Source organism: Callorhinus ursinus, unplaced genomic scaffold, assembly GCF_003265705.2.
Source record: "Callorhinus ursinus isolate GAN/ISIS: 27379988/994484 unplaced genomic scaffold, GSC_fseal_2.0 scaffold30, whole genome shotgun sequence".
Classification (NCBI taxonomy): Eukaryota; Metazoa; Chordata; class Mammalia; order Carnivora; family Otariidae; genus Callorhinus; species Callorhinus ursinus.
In genome coordinates, this window is record NW_027397092.1 from 1,899,001 (window position 1) to 1,917,773 (window position 18,773).

General features: G+C 37.6%; 1 protein-coding gene across 5 annotated transcripts in view; it reads left to right on the forward strand.

Moving 5' to 3' along the window:
• Window positions 1-18,773, forward strand: part of AP3S1 (adaptor related protein complex 3 subunit sigma 1) — a 107,132-nt gene that overhangs the window by 37,006 nt on the left and 51,353 nt on the right. For 3 of the 5 annotated variants that reach the window (XM_073878548.1, XM_073878549.1, XM_025860810.2), the window contains exon 4: window positions 7,682-7,753. The exons of the other annotated variants lie outside the window; for them this stretch is intronic. In XM_073878548.1, the coding sequence (XP_073734649.1) occupies window positions 7,682-7,753 (72 nt within the window). The remainder of the gene's footprint in view (window positions 1-7,681; window positions 7,754-18,773) is intronic. 5 annotated transcript variants of the gene reach the window in all.

An 18,773-nucleotide genomic window follows, 5' to 3' on the forward strand; every position in this document is an offset into this window, starting at 1 on the left:
TAGTGGTATTTTTTTTGAGTCTTGGCTTGAGCTAAACCAGTATCTCTCTAGAACATCTTGCTGCTGACTAAAAACTTTTTTTTTTTTTAGATTTCTTGGTGTATTTTTAGTGTTTTTAAATTTATGCCTTCTATTTTTGGGCTTATAATTTTTTCTGTCCTAAAACATGTCAATTTAAGGGATGCCTAGGTGGCTCAGTCAGTTAAGCATCTGCCTTCAGCTCAAGTCATGATCCCAGAGTCCTGGGATCGAGTTCCGCATCGGGCTCCCTGCTCTGCGGGAACTCTGCTTCTCCCTCTGCCTGCCGCTCCCCATTTGTGTTCTCTCTCTGACAAATAAATAAATAAAATCTTAAAAAAAAAAACCATGTCAATTTAGCTTGTATGTATTTCATTTAATGTTATGGATTTCCTCATAAAATTTAATAGAAATCCCCAAACCCAGAAAAAAATTATATTTTTACATAGAAACTCTAAAGGGGGGGGTGGGTCTGCCATATAGATGATACTGCTTAAGGATATTTTGTGGCATCTGTTTTACCTAGTGCATATTTTTATTTCTCCTTATAATACTAGCCAACATATATATTATATATATATGTGGGAAACCAAAAATTATTTCTACTTACAATACTAGCTAACATATATATTTTTGGGGGGAGACATTGTTTCAAGCCTTTATATTTATTCATTTAATCAGTAAAACAACTCTGTGGCAAAGGTACCATTATTATTGTGCCCAAATGAAGAAACTAAGGCTTAGAGGGGAACAGCTTGCCCTAGATTTCATAGAGGCTAAGCTGGAATCTTACAGAGATATGCTTACTAAAGCCTGTGCTCTTAAGTATTAAGCACTGTTAAATACTGAGCTGCCTCATGACACATTCCTGTTACCTTTCTGGCCCAGATGCACAGATCTGTAATTAATGATAAAGGAAACACAAGAAAGGTTTGTTGTTAGAATGGCACTGGGAAGGGAGACTGTTTATATGTGGATGTGGCTTTTTTTTTTTCGGAATATTGCTCTTTTTTATTTCTTTTTGGAAAACTAATTATTGAAATAAAAGAAAACTTGGGGCACCTGGGTGGCTCAGTTGGTTGGGCGTCTGCCTTCAGCTCGGATCGTGATCTTAGGGTCCTGGGATCAAGTCCCCGTGTCGGGCTTACTGCTCAGCGGAGAGCCTGCTTCTCTTTCTCCCTCTGCTGTTCCCCCTGCTTGTGTGCTTGCGCTCTCTCTCTCTCTCTCTCTCTCTCTCTGTCTGTCAAATAAATAAATTTAATTAATTTTTTGAGAAAAATTTTATTTATTTGACACAGAGAGAGACAGCTAGAGAGGGAACACAAGTAGGGGGAGTGGCAGAGGGAGAAGCAGACTCCCCGCTGAGCAGGGAGCCCGATGCGGGGCTCGATCCCAGGACCCTGGGATCATGACCTGAGCCGAAGACAGACGCTTAACAACTGAGCCACCCAGGCTCCCCAATAAATTAATTAATTAAAAAAAGGGAAAACTTAAAATATGATTTTCTTAGTAAATTAATTTTTTCCCATTAACCTTTGAATTTCTGGAGGCCAGAGGTTAATGAGTTGCTCCTTAGTAGATAACTGTTATATTGAAATTGACTTTCAACTTTATATCTTTCTTCTTTTAAAGATTTATTTATTTATTTTAGAGAGAGAAAGAGTGTGTGTGTGCTTATGAGTAGGGAGGAAGGGCAGAGGGAGTACAAGAGGGAGAGAATCTCAACCAGCCTCCCCGCTGAGCTCAGAGCCCAATATGGGTTTGGATCTCAGGACGCTGAGATCATGCCCTGAGTGAAATCAAGAGTCAGACACCTAATTGATTGAGCCACCCAGGTGCCCCTGAAATTTATATCATTTTTAAATTGAAACATAAGAGAGTGCTATTTACCATGTCACTTTTAGTACTTCGCTCTTTTTATCTTTCTTTTTGTGAAATATAACAGCAACTTTATTATTATTATTTTTTGTTCTGGCTAGAACCCCAAAGGCCCATTAATTTGGTTTTCTTAATTTCCTTATTTCAGTTAGTCTTGGCCTTGACCATATGCACATCAGTGTGTGTATCTACCTACAAAGCTCTGGATTTTTAATTATATTAAGAATTTTTGCTAAATCAAAAGAAATCTAATGAAAACCTATTTTTAAAGATTTATTTTCTGTTTTTTAAAGAGTCTCTATACCAAACATGGGGTTTGAACTCACGACCCTGAGATCAAGAGTTGCATGCTGTGTGTCTGAGCCAGCCAGGCACCCAGTGAAAACGTTTTTTGAAGAGGGTTTTTGATTTTTTTAGGCCAAACTTAGCATTTGAATGTCTTAAATCTTAAGAATTCTTTTCCTAAATTAAGAACATGTAGTTATGACATTTTGCTGCAGGACCCCCCCCTTTTTTTTTAAGTATTTACGTTTTCCAAAGGTGTTATTGTTGTTTAAATATAGGCAACATTTTAATTTATATATGTATGTGTATGTGTGTGTGTGTATATGTAAAGATATATATATAGATTTAGATTGATGTATTTATTTTAGAGTTTAATTTCTATATATATATTTTTAAAGATTTATTTATTTGAGAGAGAGAGTGAGCACATGTGCATTAGTGGGGTGGGGGGCAGAGGGAGAGAATCTGTCATGCAGACTCCCCACTGAGCATGAAGCCCTACACAGCTTGCTCCCAAGACCCATGAGATCATGACCTGAGCTGAAACCAAGAGTCAGACGTTTAACCAACTGAGCCACCCAGGCACCCCCCTTTCTGTATTAATGAACACATCATGAAGGCTTGGCAGCCTCAGTAGGTAGTTACCTTGCTTTTATATCAGTGTTTATCAGCAGAATTAGAATTTTCTATTTCTATTTTAATTTTGTAATCCTTGCATGTTTTGAACAGCCAGATAAACAATACTGGTTCCCTTTTATTAGGTGTGTTTTGGGCACTTTATCTAATTTTTTTTTTTTTTATTTGAGAAAGAGGCACACAGATGCATGTGTGAACGAGCAGAGGGAGGGGGAGTGGCAGAGAGACAAGCAGACTCCTCACTGAGCAGGGAGCCCGACTCAACTTGGGGCTCCATCCCAGGACCCTGAGATCATGACCTGAGCCAAAGTCAGATGCTTAACTTACTAAGCCACCCAGGTGCCCCTAAATTATTTAACTAAATCTGTAAGATAATCCAGAAAGGTGGGTAGTTTTATCACTGTTTTATAGTTGTGAGATTTGGAGGAGTTAAGTGATGCTCAAGCTCACATAGCTAGGTAGCAGCAGAGTAGGAATTTGAAGCTAGGTCTTTCTGGTTTCCTCACCACTAGACCATACTTGCTTTTTGGCAACCCATATTTTTTTGCCACTACATGGTTCACCAGTGGTACACTTAAAGCTATCAAGAAAATTCTTTTTTGCTTTGTCCAGCATCATCTGCACATTGATTCAGTGGGTTCTACTGATCTTTTATAAGTATTCATAAGTGGCAGGAAACTATTTAGACAGCATTTTCACCAAGATAGTTATCTTCTGATGGTTAAAAAAGAATGTATAGCTATCATATATGGATGATCAAACTAGTGGGTTTGGAAAAAGTAAGCTTGGAAAAGTAAAGGCATACTAGAAACTTTATTCTGATGAGTAAGTATAGTAATGATTTTATTTTTTTATTTTAAGTAGGCTCCATGCCCACGTGGTGCTTGAACTCACGACCCTGAGAGTGAGAGTCGCGTGCCCTACCAACTGAGCCAGCCGAGCACCCCTAATAATGATTTTAAATTACAGAAGACCAACTCACACCATACACAAAAATCCGTTCCACTAGATTCAGTCCAAACATGAGAAATAAGACAATAAAGCTCTTGTTTGCTTCTGGGAGAATATCTTCCCAGCATTGCTGTAGGCAAAGATTTCTTAAATTGGACATTAAAAAAAGATTAACTTAAAGAAAAACGGTGTTAATTGGAAAATACTGAAAATGAAAACTTCCAAGAACATTGCTAGGAGAATAAAAAGGCAAGCCACAGAGCAGAAGATATCTGTAATATGTATAGATGACAGGATTGTGTCTAGAATATGTGAAGAAGTTCTAGACACTAGAAGGAAAAGACAGACTGGTACGTAAATGAGCAGAAGTTTTGAACAGATACCCCGAAGAAAGCTGTCTAAATGGCTGATAAATTTGAAACAGTGCTCAGTTTTATTAGCCATCAGGGAAAATCAAATTGATATTATAATGATATACCACCACACATGCATAAGAATGGTTAAAATGAAAAGATTGACAACATAAAGTGCTAACAAGGATGTGTAATTGTGGGAATTCTCATATACTGCTCTTTGGAGCATAAAGTTTTATAATTGCTTTGAAAATCTGTTGGTAGGGGCGCCTGGGTGGCTTGGTTGGTTGGATGTCTGACTCTTGGTTTCGGCTCAGGTCGTGATCTGAGGGTCATGGGATCGTGGGATTGAGCCCTGTGTCCTCCAGCTCCCTGCTCAGCAGGGAGTCTGCTTGAGGATTCTCTCCCTCTGCCCCTCCCCCAACTCGCTTGCTCTCTCTAAGGTAAATAAATAAATCTTTATTTATTTATTTTTTATTTTTTTAAAGATTTTGTTTATTTGACAGACACAGCGAGAGAGGGAACACAAGCAGGGGGAGTGGGAGATGGAGAAGCAGGCTTCCCGCCAAGCAGGGAGCCCGATGTGGGGCTTGATCCCAGGGCCCTGGGGCCATGACCTGAGCTGAAGGCAGACACTTAATGACTGAGCCATCCAGGCGCCCCAGTAAATCTTTAAAAAAGAGAGAGAGAGAAAATCTGGGGTGCTTTCTACTCAAGCTGAATATGTGCTGCTCTGTGACTCCGCAGTTCTCTGCATACATTCAGTAGGTATATGTGCATACATTCAGTAATAGATATGGATACAAGTGTTCTTAGCAGTGCTAATTGTAATGGCCCTGTGCTGGAAACAACCCAAAACTCTTGTCGGCAGCACATGGGTAAATACATTGTGGCATATTCATACAATAGCATACTGTAAAAGAGAATGAATCAGCTTTTGTATTATGTAGTAAAATAAATGAATCTCACAAAAATAATGATGAATAAAAGATGCAACTCACAAAAGGTTATATACTGTGTGATCTCATCTAATATAGTTCAGAAATAGGTAGAACATACCTGTAGTGTTAGAAAGCAGGGTAGTGGTTACCTGTGATGGTGTGGGTGGCTCATGGAGTAGAGGGGCTTCTCATGTGCTGGTGACATTGCGACACTTGATTTGGGTGTTGGTTGCCCAGATGTGTTTACTTTGTGAAATTCATCAGATTATACCTTGTTGTGATTTGTGTACTTCTTTGTATGTAGGTTATACTTCAGTAAAAATTTTCTGAAGGGGAGGCAGAACTTAAATGGCTTTATTTCCCGTGACTTATTTAACTCTGATGTTATAAATTGGAAATCAGACCATGTCCAACTTAAACACCCTGTTTCAAAATTATTTTCTTTGTTTTCAATGGGAAAGGTTTTTTCTTCTTCTCATATTCTTACTTTCCCTAAGAAGTTATTATTTGTTAAGCTTGTTCAACTCCATGTTCAAACAGAATTATCCCATTCAGTGCTTACAACAAGAATCTTACAACAAGAAGAAAAATGATCTGAATTGGTTTCAAGTAGACTGAATGGAGTCATTCCAGGGTCCACGTCACCAAGGCCTTCAGGAGAAATAGATAAAGTTGGGAGTTTGGATGTTATTTACTTTCTGCCTACCTCAAAATTGAAATAAACTAGAAACTCACTTGAGGCTGACCTGTGTATGCTCCACAGTTGGTCATCTGAAGAACTTGCCTTCTCATGAATGAAATTATAGAGTAAAACTATATATTCTTGGTTACTTACAGAGCTCTTATTTCTCCTAGTGACTTTGGTCTAAGCCAGGGAGCAACAAACTACCACAGGTCAAATCCAGCCTGCTACACCTTTTCGTTAAGTTTTCTTGGAACAGAGCTATGCTCCTTGTTTATTATCTATAGCTGCTTTTTGTTGCACTGTATGGCCCACAAAGCTAAAATATTTACTCTCTGGCCCTTTGCAGAGAAAGTTTGCCAACCCCTGGTCTAAGACAATATTGATTATGGCCATATAGTTCTGTATTTACGTTGTTTCACCGTCACCTGTCTTCCCCAACTGCACTGGTGGAAGGAACCTTGGATTGGGGATCTGTGTAAATTGGCCTGAGGTAGGACCAGTTTACTAAGAAGCTTGTTGTTTCCATTTACTCTTGGTCCTGTAGGATCACCTAGAATAGAGTAAACGTATTTTCAGTTTGCTAGGAACAGTCCTGCTTTGCATCTTTTGTTCCAGGCTGTTATGAAATTCTGATACCATTGCATACTAATAATCACAGAATTCTAGCTGCTCCCTTTTACTCTTCATGCCCCCAGTTTGTAGGATAAATTGTCATTCTGTCTGTGACAGTTAACTCTGAGAAGGGTGGTGGGAATAGAAGAGATAGTGACAGCCTATGCAAGGCGGAATGTAAGAGATTAAGTTTTGAAAGCTTGTGTCAGGGATCTTCAAGATGATCTCACTGATTCACCAGGATTCACAGGGCTCAGAAGTTGCTGTGCTCATGGTTTTGGTTTATTACAGTGATAAACAGTAAGATAAGCAAAAGCACATGAGGGGATGTCTGGAGAACACCAGTTGCAGGCCTCAAGGTGTTCCTGCCCAGTGTAGTCACACAGGAGATATTTAATTCCCCCAGAAATGACCTGTGGTGAAATGTGCAGTGTGTTCACAGTCAGGGACACTCACCCTAGCCTGCGTGCCCAGGATTTTTGTTGTGGTCAGTCATATAGGCACGTAGCACCATTGTGACTGACCTTGCTTGTGTGTATAATCTCTAGAACCTCAGAGAAAAGGAGATGTTCATCATAAATTACATTGTTAGCATAAACTGTTTGCTCGGACTGGTATTTGGTGCTGCCCAAGGACAGAACTTTGCAAGGGCTCGGAGCTCAGTTCCCAGGAGCTCAGTTCTCAGGAGCTCAGGTCTCAGGAGCTAGCCAGGCGCTAGTCTGTAAACAGGCCATTTTGGGGGAATGTGTAGGTTTTGAGCATCCCACGCCTTCTGAGTTAACCCTTTCCCACACAAGGCCCTACAAGGTATTGAAGCCAGAGTTTGAACCCAGGTAGGTCTGATTCCAAAGTCTTTGCTCTTTCCATAAATAATTTTGAGTGATCTTTTATGCTGAATTGCTAATTAAAAATTCTGGCTGCATTGGATGTGGTACATACTTGGACTATGCCCATCTATCCTGGTAAATATTTCCAATAAGCTTTCTTTTTCCTCACATGAAGATAAGGAGCCTGATTTGAGTATTTTTCAGTGTTTTTTTAAAGTAATGGTGCTAAGAATTTCTAGTTCTTAGTTATTTTCAGCAAAGTTTATTTTGTTTTGTATGTTAATGTATTGAAATGTAATTATCATGAAGAATAGTCTGTAATTACTCTTGTTACACTTAATACAATATTTAATTTAAAACAGAGAAATGTGATAATAGAGTTTAGAAAAGTGTTAGTTCACAATTAAGAATTGTCTCCTTTGTAGATGACAGGTTTGAATGAATTTATACAGTTCCCAAGAGCATTTAACCTTTTTTTCTTTTCTTTTTCTTCAGGTATTTGTGGAAACATTAGACAAGTGTTTTGAAAATGTCTGTGAACTGGATTTAATTTTCCATGTAGACAAGGTACTTTCTATATTGTCAAATCTTCTAAACTTTTTATCTGAGAAAAAATGGTAATTTGTATTTCTCAAAGTAAAAATGGATTTAGTGAATAAAACTATTTTATTCCTTTATTTATTTAGTATAACTCATAACTCATTTTTATATGAGCCAGGCACTGCACTTGGTGTAGTTCAGACCCTGCCAAGAGACCCGCATCTAGAGGAGGAAACTGTGGCATCAACAAGTAGCAGTGTGTTCAGTGTTAATGGGGACACAGCTGATCTGTCTGCCTTTGTCTAGGAGGCTGTGAATGGAGGAATTACATTGAACTTGGATTTTTTAAGGATTATAGGTATTTCACTGACAGAAATGGAGAGGGATGGCTGTAGAGACAGTGAAATAGAGTACAGGCTTTGGAGGGGGATTGGTATAGATCCGGGTGGCCTAGTTTTAAAGTGCCTTTAGTGGCACGGATTTAAGATTTTATTTATTTATTTTTTAAGCTTTTTACTTATTTGACAGAGAGAGAGCACAAATAGGCAGAGTGGCAGGCAGAGGGAGAGGGAGAAGCAGGCTCCAAGGAGCCCAACGTGGGGCTCCATCCCAGGACCCTGAGATCATGACCTGAGCTAAAGGCAGATACTTAACCCACTGAGCCACCCAGGCGCCCCTTATTTATTTATTTTAGAGGGAGAGCGAGAGAGAGAGCACATGTGAGAGCGGGTGAGCATGCGCACACAAGCTTGGGGGAGGGAGAGGGACAAGCAGACTCCACACTGAGCATGGAGCCCGATGTGGGGCTCAATCTCAGGACCCTGAGATCACGACCTGAGCTGAAATCAAGAGTCAGACACTCAACCGACTGAGTCACCCAGGCACCCAGTGCCTTGGATTTTAGACTTTGTTCTGAAGCACTTTAATATTTTTAATCAAGTGTTTTTGGCATTTATTGTTGCTTTGTTGAACATTGGTGGGTTGTTTTGGTTTTTGTTTTTTGCCAGATCATTTTTCTTTCTACATGACAAAGATTGGATTGGTAGGTAGGAGATTAAAGACAGGGATATCAATTAGGAGTCTGTTGCAGGAGTCTGGAAAGAAGTGAACTAAGGCAATACAGTAGAGATGAAAAAAGTGAATTGGCAGGACGTGATGGTCTGCTGAAAGCTGGAGTTGAGAGGAAGGAAGGATGACTGAACTTTCCAGCCACTATTACTGGGTGCTGATGATAAGGAATTTTGGAAGAGAGTCCACTTTTACCATATACAGATTGTTTTCTGTATTAAGTTTATATAACGTAACGGATTGTTTTGGAATGATTAAGCCATTGAATAAAATAGTCTGAAATAATATGCTGAAAATTTTAGCTGAAAATGTGATTTTTAAAAATCAGCTTTATTGAGGTATAATTTACACACATTAAAATTCAGCAGTTTTGAGCATACAGTTAAGTCTTGGCAGATATATAGAGTTATATAACTGCTACCACAATCAAGATGCAGCACAAGGAAGGAATGCATTTTATTGTTTGTGAACCATCAGAAGAATACTTTTATTATAGCCAATCCTCTAGATTATATTTCTCATTTACTAAATGATTTGATTTTATGTATTAACTCACTTTGGACAGAGAACTTAAGCTTGATATTTTTAAGAGTCTATTTTTAGTTTTCTACTGCTTTTCTCTAATCACTGTATCTTATGCTTTTTCACACTTAGAAAAACTTCTGTTATTTTTAGGCATTAGGGTTTGCAGTATTCAAAATTATGTTTTTGTACAGGATTAAAATACTTAAAAAAGGTCTTTTTAAAATGACTGTTCAAGGCACCTGGGTGGCTCAGTCGGTTAAGTGTCTGCCTTCGGCTCAGGTCATGATCCCAGGGTCCTGGGCTCAAGCCCCTCCCAGGGAACCCACTTCTCCCTCTGCTCCCCTCCCCACTTGCGCTCTCGCTCTCTCTCCCCCAAGTAAATAAATAAAATCTTAAAAAAAAAATAAAATGTTTGGAGATCATTAGCTTATGTAATCAAGCAATTTCTTAAGAAAATTGAGGAATCTCTTGTAAATGTTGTAGTAAGAGTAAAGTTCTCACATTTTTCCTAGAGAATAAAAGATTTCCTTAATAGAGAAATTAAGCTCCACTCGTGTACAGCTTCCATACGTGACACACAGTTATTTTAAGACTTCTGTTTTACACTGATATGCATTCATTTTAGAAAAATCAGAAAATGCACATAAGTGGAAAATAAATGGAAATCATCTCAATTGTAGAGATTGCCTAATGTTAGTGGAAAAACTGAGGCATATTAAAAATTTCTACTTTTATTTGAACAGAAGTTGATTCAAATCGGGCATCGCCAAACCAGAAGCAGTTAGGAGTACTTCACCAACAGGAGCTAGGGGAGAGGCTTTTATAGAAAAGATGCAGAAGCAAAGCCAGGGGATTTTTCTGATTGATTACAATAAGCAGTTGTATTATTTGGGAAAGCTGAATTGGCTATGATGGGTTGTCTTTAGGTTTTGATTTCTTAATAGGCATGTTTTGGTTTGCTTACTTAAGCTGCTAAGGTATTAGAACCACCTCAGTCTGTTTAATTAACATTAGGGTTAACATTTTAGAGTATATGCATTTCTAGATTTTTTTGTACAAGTAAGTGCAGAAACAAGTCTTTAAGAGAAACAAATGAGATCATACAGTATGTAGTATGTATAGCCTGTTCCTTTTACACTATAGTGCATCATTGTTTTAAAACCTGTGAAAATTAACTATATCTCTTTCTGGGCTAAGTACTTGTTTTAATTTTTTCCAGTGCAATGAGGCAAAAAGCTTCAGGATAGCAGGAGTCAGACACCAGTCACATAGACCTTCCTATGCCTACATTCTCTGTCCAGGACAATGCTAGTTTTATTTTAAGCCCTTCTAGGAAAGTAGGATTATTTTCAACCCTTAAGCCACCCTGGACCTTCCAACAGTCAGGAATCTCTTAACTGGCTCAAGCTCACTTTTCCTTAGGGTCTGGTACAGAATTTTGCCCACAACCCTCAGCCTGCTTTTGGACTACATTAGTCCCAAAGTCACCCTGAAGTAGTGGGACAGCTTCCCTATGCAAAATTGGTTTGGATGTGGAGACTGAAGATGGTGCACATACACCAAGAAAATATGATCCGAAAGGTTTCTCACTCATATAAAAAGGTTTCATAAGTAATAGTAAAGTCATATTTATTTGATTAAGAGAGCAAGGAAAGAGATCATAATCACTAATGAAATTATAAACAGTAGTATCTCTGATTTAAAAGATGGTGGATATAATATAAATAAAATGTGATCAACCAACTTCATGATGAAAAGTGAAAGTACCAGTTTAAAGTAGATCTGTTATTATTCAGGACACTGAGTGTGAATTAATGAAACAATCTATTAAAAGACAGATGATGGGTTTAAAAGGTACAGTTTATATAGGAAAGGCAGGATAAATTCTAGATTATTTCCTATATTGTCAGTTTTCCTAACAGTTCAGTTCCCTTATACTCAACCAAAAATGCTTATTGTTGTTTTTTGATTTGATTTGGTTTTGTTTTAGTTCCCTGTGACATAGGAATTTTAACATACTTGATTTGTTTTAATCCACTGAAGATACTACTCTTTAGGATGCTCATATTACCTTGTGTTTGCCGGGGGGAGCCCCTTCAGGTTGTCTTCTGAGTCCTTTTGCCATTGCCCTCCCCTCCGTGGACTATTGTAGCCGTTTTGTGTTCTGGTACAACTAGATGTTGCAGACCCATTTTCTTCATTTCCTACTCTATGCATGTTATCAGCCATTTTTTCTAAGAGCCCTAATTCCTTTTAGTGGGAAATGGTATATGGAAACCACAGTCTGGAGGTGCTCATAATTATGAGGCTGGTCGTTGTTTCTAGGCCTTTTCTACGGACAGAGCATCTTACATGTTTTCTGTCCAGCCCTGAGTCAGCTATTTCTTCAAGGAACCCTGGTTCTTTTTCTCAGACAATGATGTTTAGAAATGACAATCTCAGTACCATTTTTGCTCATTGCTACCAGGGTTATATTAGTCCTGGTTCTCTGAACCAAGCTGGGAACTAGATGTAGGTATGTGTGTATGTCTGTGCACACACGTACCCCTAACCTATTTCTATGTCTGTATATATTTCAAAAATCATTGGGTTCTTCATAATACCTCAGAGTGTAGTGTAACACTACAGAATTTATTCTAGCCTTCTCCTTTTCCATATTTGCAACTTGCTACTCTTGACAGTGAAAGATTAGTCTGATTATTCTCACTCTTACTGTTCTCATTATTCCTGATGCATTTATTTATTTGCTCAGTTCTTCCTTTCTTTAACCAAACTCCTAGCTGGGCCATTGGAAAGCTAAACCCCAGACATGCCAGTCTCCACTTTGCTTGTCAGCACCAGCCAAAATCTTGGCCCCAGACATACCAGCCCCTGTCCCCATCAACTGAACAAGTTGTTAGAAAGTCAATTCTGATAAAAATTTGCAATGAATAAAGTATTACAAAAAGCATTCCAGATTATCTGAAAAACAACTCAGTAGGATTTCTAGAAGAGGCAAAAAAATGTCAAAATGGAAAATTCCAGTGGATGAATATGTATATAAACATAGATTACAAATATCTGAGTAAAAGGAAAGGTAGAACATGTTGTCCATAATGGAGCATAGAAAGACAAGAAAGAGTGAAAATATGGAAGATGGTTTACAGGTCAGGGAGGATAGGGCAATAAAGGTCTAATGAACATTTATTTTTAGTTTCAGAAGAAGAGGAGAGAAAGAACAAGGCATATTCATAATATCTGTCTATCTAATGGCTGGGAATTTGCCAGAATTAAAGAAAGATACTAATCCACAGATTAAAGAATCACAAGTGAAATAAATAAAAATAAATCTACATTTAGACTAATGATAGTACAATTGAAGAGCAGAGAAAGAGCTCTTAAAATCATCCAGAAATAAAGAAACATTACCTTCACAAGAGCAGTGATTAAATTGGGAAATGATTTCTCAGCAGCAATCACAGAAATTAGAAAACCTAGTGTTGGAAGAAAATAACTGTCCAACTGTAGTTCTCAAGTCAAAAAAATATCTTACAAGAATTGTCAGAGAAAAATAATGCGAGAATTTGCTACCAGCAAGCCTTTACTAAAAAATTCTAAAAGAAGGTACATTACACAGAAGGAAATATGAGATATAAGAAGTAATGAGTTAAAGAAGGAAGAAGAACAAATAAAGATGTAAATTTGTGGGTAAGGATAAAAGAACATTGACTGTTAAAGTACTTAATGGGATTAATATGAAAAGAATTTGTAGCATTAAAATACACATAAACGAGGAAGGGGTAAAAGGAAGTTGGAGTATTCTCAGATCTTTTAATGAGCAGCTCTGACTTTTGTAATGAGCAGCTTTTAAAAGGGATTTCTTGATACTCCGCCCGGAATATAGAATAGAAAGTAGAACAGCTTTGTAATTTTTTAATCAGACTTGAATATTTTGAATTTTCAGATTTTGAGACATTCATATTCAATGTTCATATAAAATGCATTGTGTACCAAAATAGATTTACTCTTACTTATTACTTTGAATTACTATATCCCCATTGCTTTTCATTGGTCAGCAATTAACAAATGTCTTCATTATTATTAATATGTTATATACTTTCCCTTTCTATTTTTGTCTTGAAAATTGTATCAAAATTTTGATAGGCTAACAAAATATACTAATTCCTTTCAGAATTACTTTCAAAATTGTCATTCTTTAGGATTTTCTTTCATGATATATATATTATATTGATATATTGATACATTATAATGATATATCATTTTGACAACATACTAGGAAAGAAATCAGTAGTTTGGGGGGAATAGTACTCTAGCAGCAGAACCTGCTCAACTGACTCAGTCTCAAGATAATATTAACCAGATGACTCTAAAACTGATTATTTTCTTAGCAGTCTCTTAAGGTTAATAACATTATCAACTCAAAGTTTTGATTTGTGTAACACTTTGATATGTCAGATATCCTATTGGAGAATAATTACAGCAAAATTTAAAAACATTTTTTGATTTAATGAAATTGTGATAAGTATCTTTTGAGAGGATATATTTCTGAAGCTAAGCTTTTTTTTCTTTACTGTTGGCAGTGACACCAGTAAACCCCCCAAATTCATTTTTTTATTGAAGTATTTTCATTATAGCTTTTATTTTATTTAGCAACCTGTGTGGGGCTAAAAATGATGAGAAAATACCATATTTCACTGACTCTAAAATTACACCTTTCTCTCACATTGTAATACTTTTGAGATTGGGATTCAAGTTACATTCTATAGCTTGTCATAATTCAATTGGCGGTGTTTTTCCTTTTCAGTTGTATGTAAAATAATATTTTTTTAAATAATCAGTTGTAGCTTAGATTTGAAGAAATACCAAAATGTGAAAGAGAGATGTATTTACAACAATTAGAATTATAAATACAGGTATTAATAGATTACTTTAGGTACATTAGGTACAATAAAATTTTTATTAGCAAATACATGTATTAAAATTTTATTATCAAATTAGTAACAACAACATGACCAACAGAAGTATATAAATTGAAATTTTCTAACATAATTTAAAAGAGTTGATCATTGGGGGAACTGGATGGCTCAGTCAGTTAAGTGTCCAACTCTTGATTTCAGCTCAGGTCGTGACCTCAAGGTCGTGAGTTGGAGCTCCACAGCCATGCTCAGCAGGGAGTCTGCTTGAGATTCTCTCCATCTCCCTCTATCTCTCCCCTCACTCTGGCTCACTCGCTTTCTCTCTCAAATAAATAAATCTAAAAACACACACAAAAACAGCCAGCAAGAACCTGTGTTGAAAAAAAGAAAACAGTTGATCATTTCATCATAAGTGGCTATTCTTTTTTTTTTAAAGATTGTATTTATTTATTAGAGAGAGAGAATGAGAGAGAGAGAGAGAGAGCATGAGAGGGGGGAGGGTCAGAGGGAGAAGCAGACTCCCCGCCAAGCAGGGAGCCCGACATGGGATTCGATCCTGGGACTCCAGGATCATGACCTGAGCCGAAGGCAGTCGCTTAACCAGCTGAGCCACCCAGGCACCCCATAAGTGGCTATTCTTAATAATTAAAAAATGATGTCTTAAGGGCACCTGGGTGGCTTAGTTGTTAAGCGTCTGCCTTCGGCTCAGGTCATGATCCTGGGGTCCTGGGATCGAGCCCCACATTGGGCTCCCTGCTCAGCAGGAGGCCTGCTTCTCCCTCTCCCACTCCCCCTGCTTGTGTTCCTGCTCTCACTCTCTCTCTGTCAAATAAATAAATAAAATCTAAAAAAAAAATGGTGTCTTGGGCGCCTGGGTGGTGCTGTCGATTGAGCATCTCACTGTTGGTTTCAGCTGGGGTAGGATCTCAGGGTTGTGGGATCCAGCCCTATGTGGGGCTCTGCACTCAGTGCACAGTTAGCTTGGGATTTCTCTTCCTCTCCCTGTCCTCATGCGTGCGCTCACACACACACACATACACGCTCTCTCTCTCTCTCTCTCTCTCTCTATCCCTAAGATAAATAAATCTTTTTTAAAAATCATGTCTTGTATCTTTTTCTGCAAGCAGAGGTGAAGGAGGTGTTCCTTGCAAAACACATTTTACAAAATATTTATTGCGTGCTTAACACTCTGCAGGGCTATATGAAGAATAGACCCTTATCCCATTCCTCAAGAAGTTTGTAGTTATTTTAGGAGGATATGTCATATCTGTCTGTGTCTGTGTCTCCGTCTGACATACAACCATTAAAGAACATTACACTGTTATCCATAGTAAAATATTTTATTATTTTAAAATTACAATAATAATACTTATCTATCTTTAGAAGCAGAGAAGTCAAACAATACTAAAGACTGTGTGATTAAACATTAAAGTTCTTCTTACCTTGTCCCCCTCCTTATACCCACTCAGCCCCATCCTACACTGTTACCTAAAGTAATTTCTTTTAATAATTTGGCTAGGTAGGCTTCTAGACTTTTTTCCTATATATTTTCAAAGATACGCATAGTTCTCTTGGTTTAGTGAGTGGTTGAGTTTGTTTGTTTTAAAATATTTTATTTATTTATTTGACAGACAACAAGAGAGGGAACACAGCAGGGGGGAGCTGGAGAGGGAGAAGCAGGCTCCCCGCTGAGCAGGGAGCCTGACTCGGGGCTCGATCCCAGGGCCCTGGGATCATGACCAGATGCTTAACGACTCAGCCACCCAGGCGAGTTTAAACGTTTTTATTTCGTACAGTGTGCTATGCCTGGCTTTATTAACTTCATCGGTCTTTAGATGAACCATATCAATACATACATATTAGCTTTATTCTTAGGTGAAGAATTAAACAGAATGCTATGCCATATTTTACTTGACCAGCCCTACAGTCAGATATTAATATAGTTAAAGTAAAAAAATACTTGGTGCAGAGGACTTCATTTCTAACATAAGTTATAGCAAAGTAACTTTTATGCTCTGCAAACAAGTGACTGACTGTAGAAAGGAATCTGTATAATTTGACCTTTCCTTCCTTTATCCTTTTTTATGTTTGCTTCAGTCTCATAGAGGGCTTGTTACTGTTAAAAAGTGAAATGTGTTTGATTTAGTCTTCCTTTTCCTCTTCAATGATTATGTTTGCTTCCCTCACACCAGGATGAGGCTCTCTGTAAGCACGTTACATAAGTATTTAATAGACGCGTGCTGAACCCCGGGTAATGTCTGAAAGTGCTGAATCACTGTACTGCACACCTGAAACTAATATTACACTGCATGTTAACTAATTGGGATTTAGATAAAAACTTAAAAAAAAATTTAATAAATATGGTTTACTAATGGGGTCGTGAAAATTGCTTAAAAAAACACACATGGTTCTTTAACTTTTGAATTTTGAGATTATTGAGATAAATAATTTTGGAGAAAAAATTGTATATAATATTTATTAGATACCCACAGTGTACAATATATTTTATAAATAATAAAATAATATAGAGACCATTTAATCTTAAATAAGAGTAGTACTAAGCAAAAGTCTCCAAGTTCTGCACTGACACGTATATGAGATAGAATTTTTACTATTTAAATGCATCGAAGTGCAGCACTCTGGAAAACAGTATGGAGGTTCCCCAAAAAGTTAAAAAAGAAATACCCTACCACCCAACAATTGCACTACTGGTTATTTACCCAAAGGATACAAAAATACTGATTCCAAGGGCCACATGTACCCCAGTATTTATAGCAGCATTTTCAACAATAGCCAAACTATGGAAAGAGCCCGTGTCCATCGACTGATGAATGGATAAAGAAGATGTGGTGTATATATACAATGGAATATTACTCAGCCATCAAAGAGAATGAAATCTTGCCATTTGCAACGATGTGGATGCAGCTAGAGAGTATTATGCTAAGGGAAATAAGTCAGTCAGAGAAAGAAAAGTACCATAGGATTTCACCCGTATGTGAAATTTAAGAAACAAAACAGATGGACATAGGGGAAAGAAAAAGAGGGAGGCAAACCGTAAGAGACTCTTAACTCTAGAGAACAAACAGGGTTGCTGGAGGGGAGGTGGATGGGGGATGGACTGGGTAGAGGATGGGCATTAAGGAGGGCACTTGTGATGAGCACTGGGTGTTACATATAAGTGATGAACCACTAAATTCTACTCTCGAAACCGGTATTATACTGTATACTAACCAACTAGAACTTTAAATAAAAACTTGGAACATTAAAAAAAGTAAACGCCTGGGTGGCTCAGTCAGTTAAGTTCTGCCTTCAGCTCAGGTTATGATCTCAGGGTCCTGGGATTGAGTCCCGCATTGGGCTCCCTACTCAGCCGGGAGTCTGCTTCTGCCTTTCCCTCTGCCCCTCCCGCTTGTGTGCTCTCTCTCTCTCAAATAAATAAAATCTTTAGGGAAAAAAATGCATGAAAAAAGTGGCATGCTTGTCTTATCACTAACAAATATTCATCTTTGTGCTACCTCTTAAATAACTTCAGTATATGCATAACTATAGCCTTTAATACTATTCCTCTGATTTAGTGCATGGTCACTCTTTTATTTTTACCAAGCTTTTTTTTTTTTTTTTTTTTTAATATATGGACATGCTAAAAGTTTTCAAAACCTAAACAAACAAAAACTATAAAGTGAAAGACTCATCTCTATTCTTCCTCAGTCCTCCAGTTCCATTCTTTAGGTAACTACTATGCTTTAAAAATATTTGCGGAAAATTAAAACAACCGTGAAACACCACTCTACACGTATTAGAATGGCCAATATCCTGAACACTGACAACACCTAGTGCTGGCAAGGAACTCTGATTCATTGCTGGTGGGAATGCAGAATGGTACAGCCACTTTGGAAGACAGTATTGTAGTTTCTGACAAAACTAAATATGTTCTTACTATACAAGCCAGCAATCATGCTCCTTGGTGTTTACCCAAAGGAGTTGAAAACAAGTCTACAAAAAAACCTGCACACAGATGTTTATAGCAGCTTTTTTCATAATTGCACATACTTGGAGACAACCAAGATGTCCTTCAGTAGGTAAATGGCTAAAAAGTATTTGTGTTTCTTTCCAGGAACTTTCTGGGTGTATCTAAGTGTGTATGTGTATGTAATTTTTTTTTTTTTTGTAAACCTCAGTGGGACCATATTATAGATATTCTGTCCCATTCATTTTTCATCTAATAATCTATATGACTGAGGAATCTGTAGATGTCTCATTTTTAAGTGTGTGGTAGTTAATAGTGTACATTCTAAGAAACACTTTTCTTTTTCTTTTTTTTAAAGATTTATTTATTTGGGGTGGGGGCAGAGGGAGAGAAGCAGATTCCCTGCTGAATGCTGAGCGAGGTGCCCCAAACAGACTCTTAACTATAAAGAACAAGCCAATGGTCACCAAAGGGGAGGTGGGTGGGGGTGGGGGAAACAGTTGTTGGGGATTGAGGAGTGCATTTGTGATGAGCACTGGCTGTTTTAAGTAAGTGTTGAGTCACCATACTG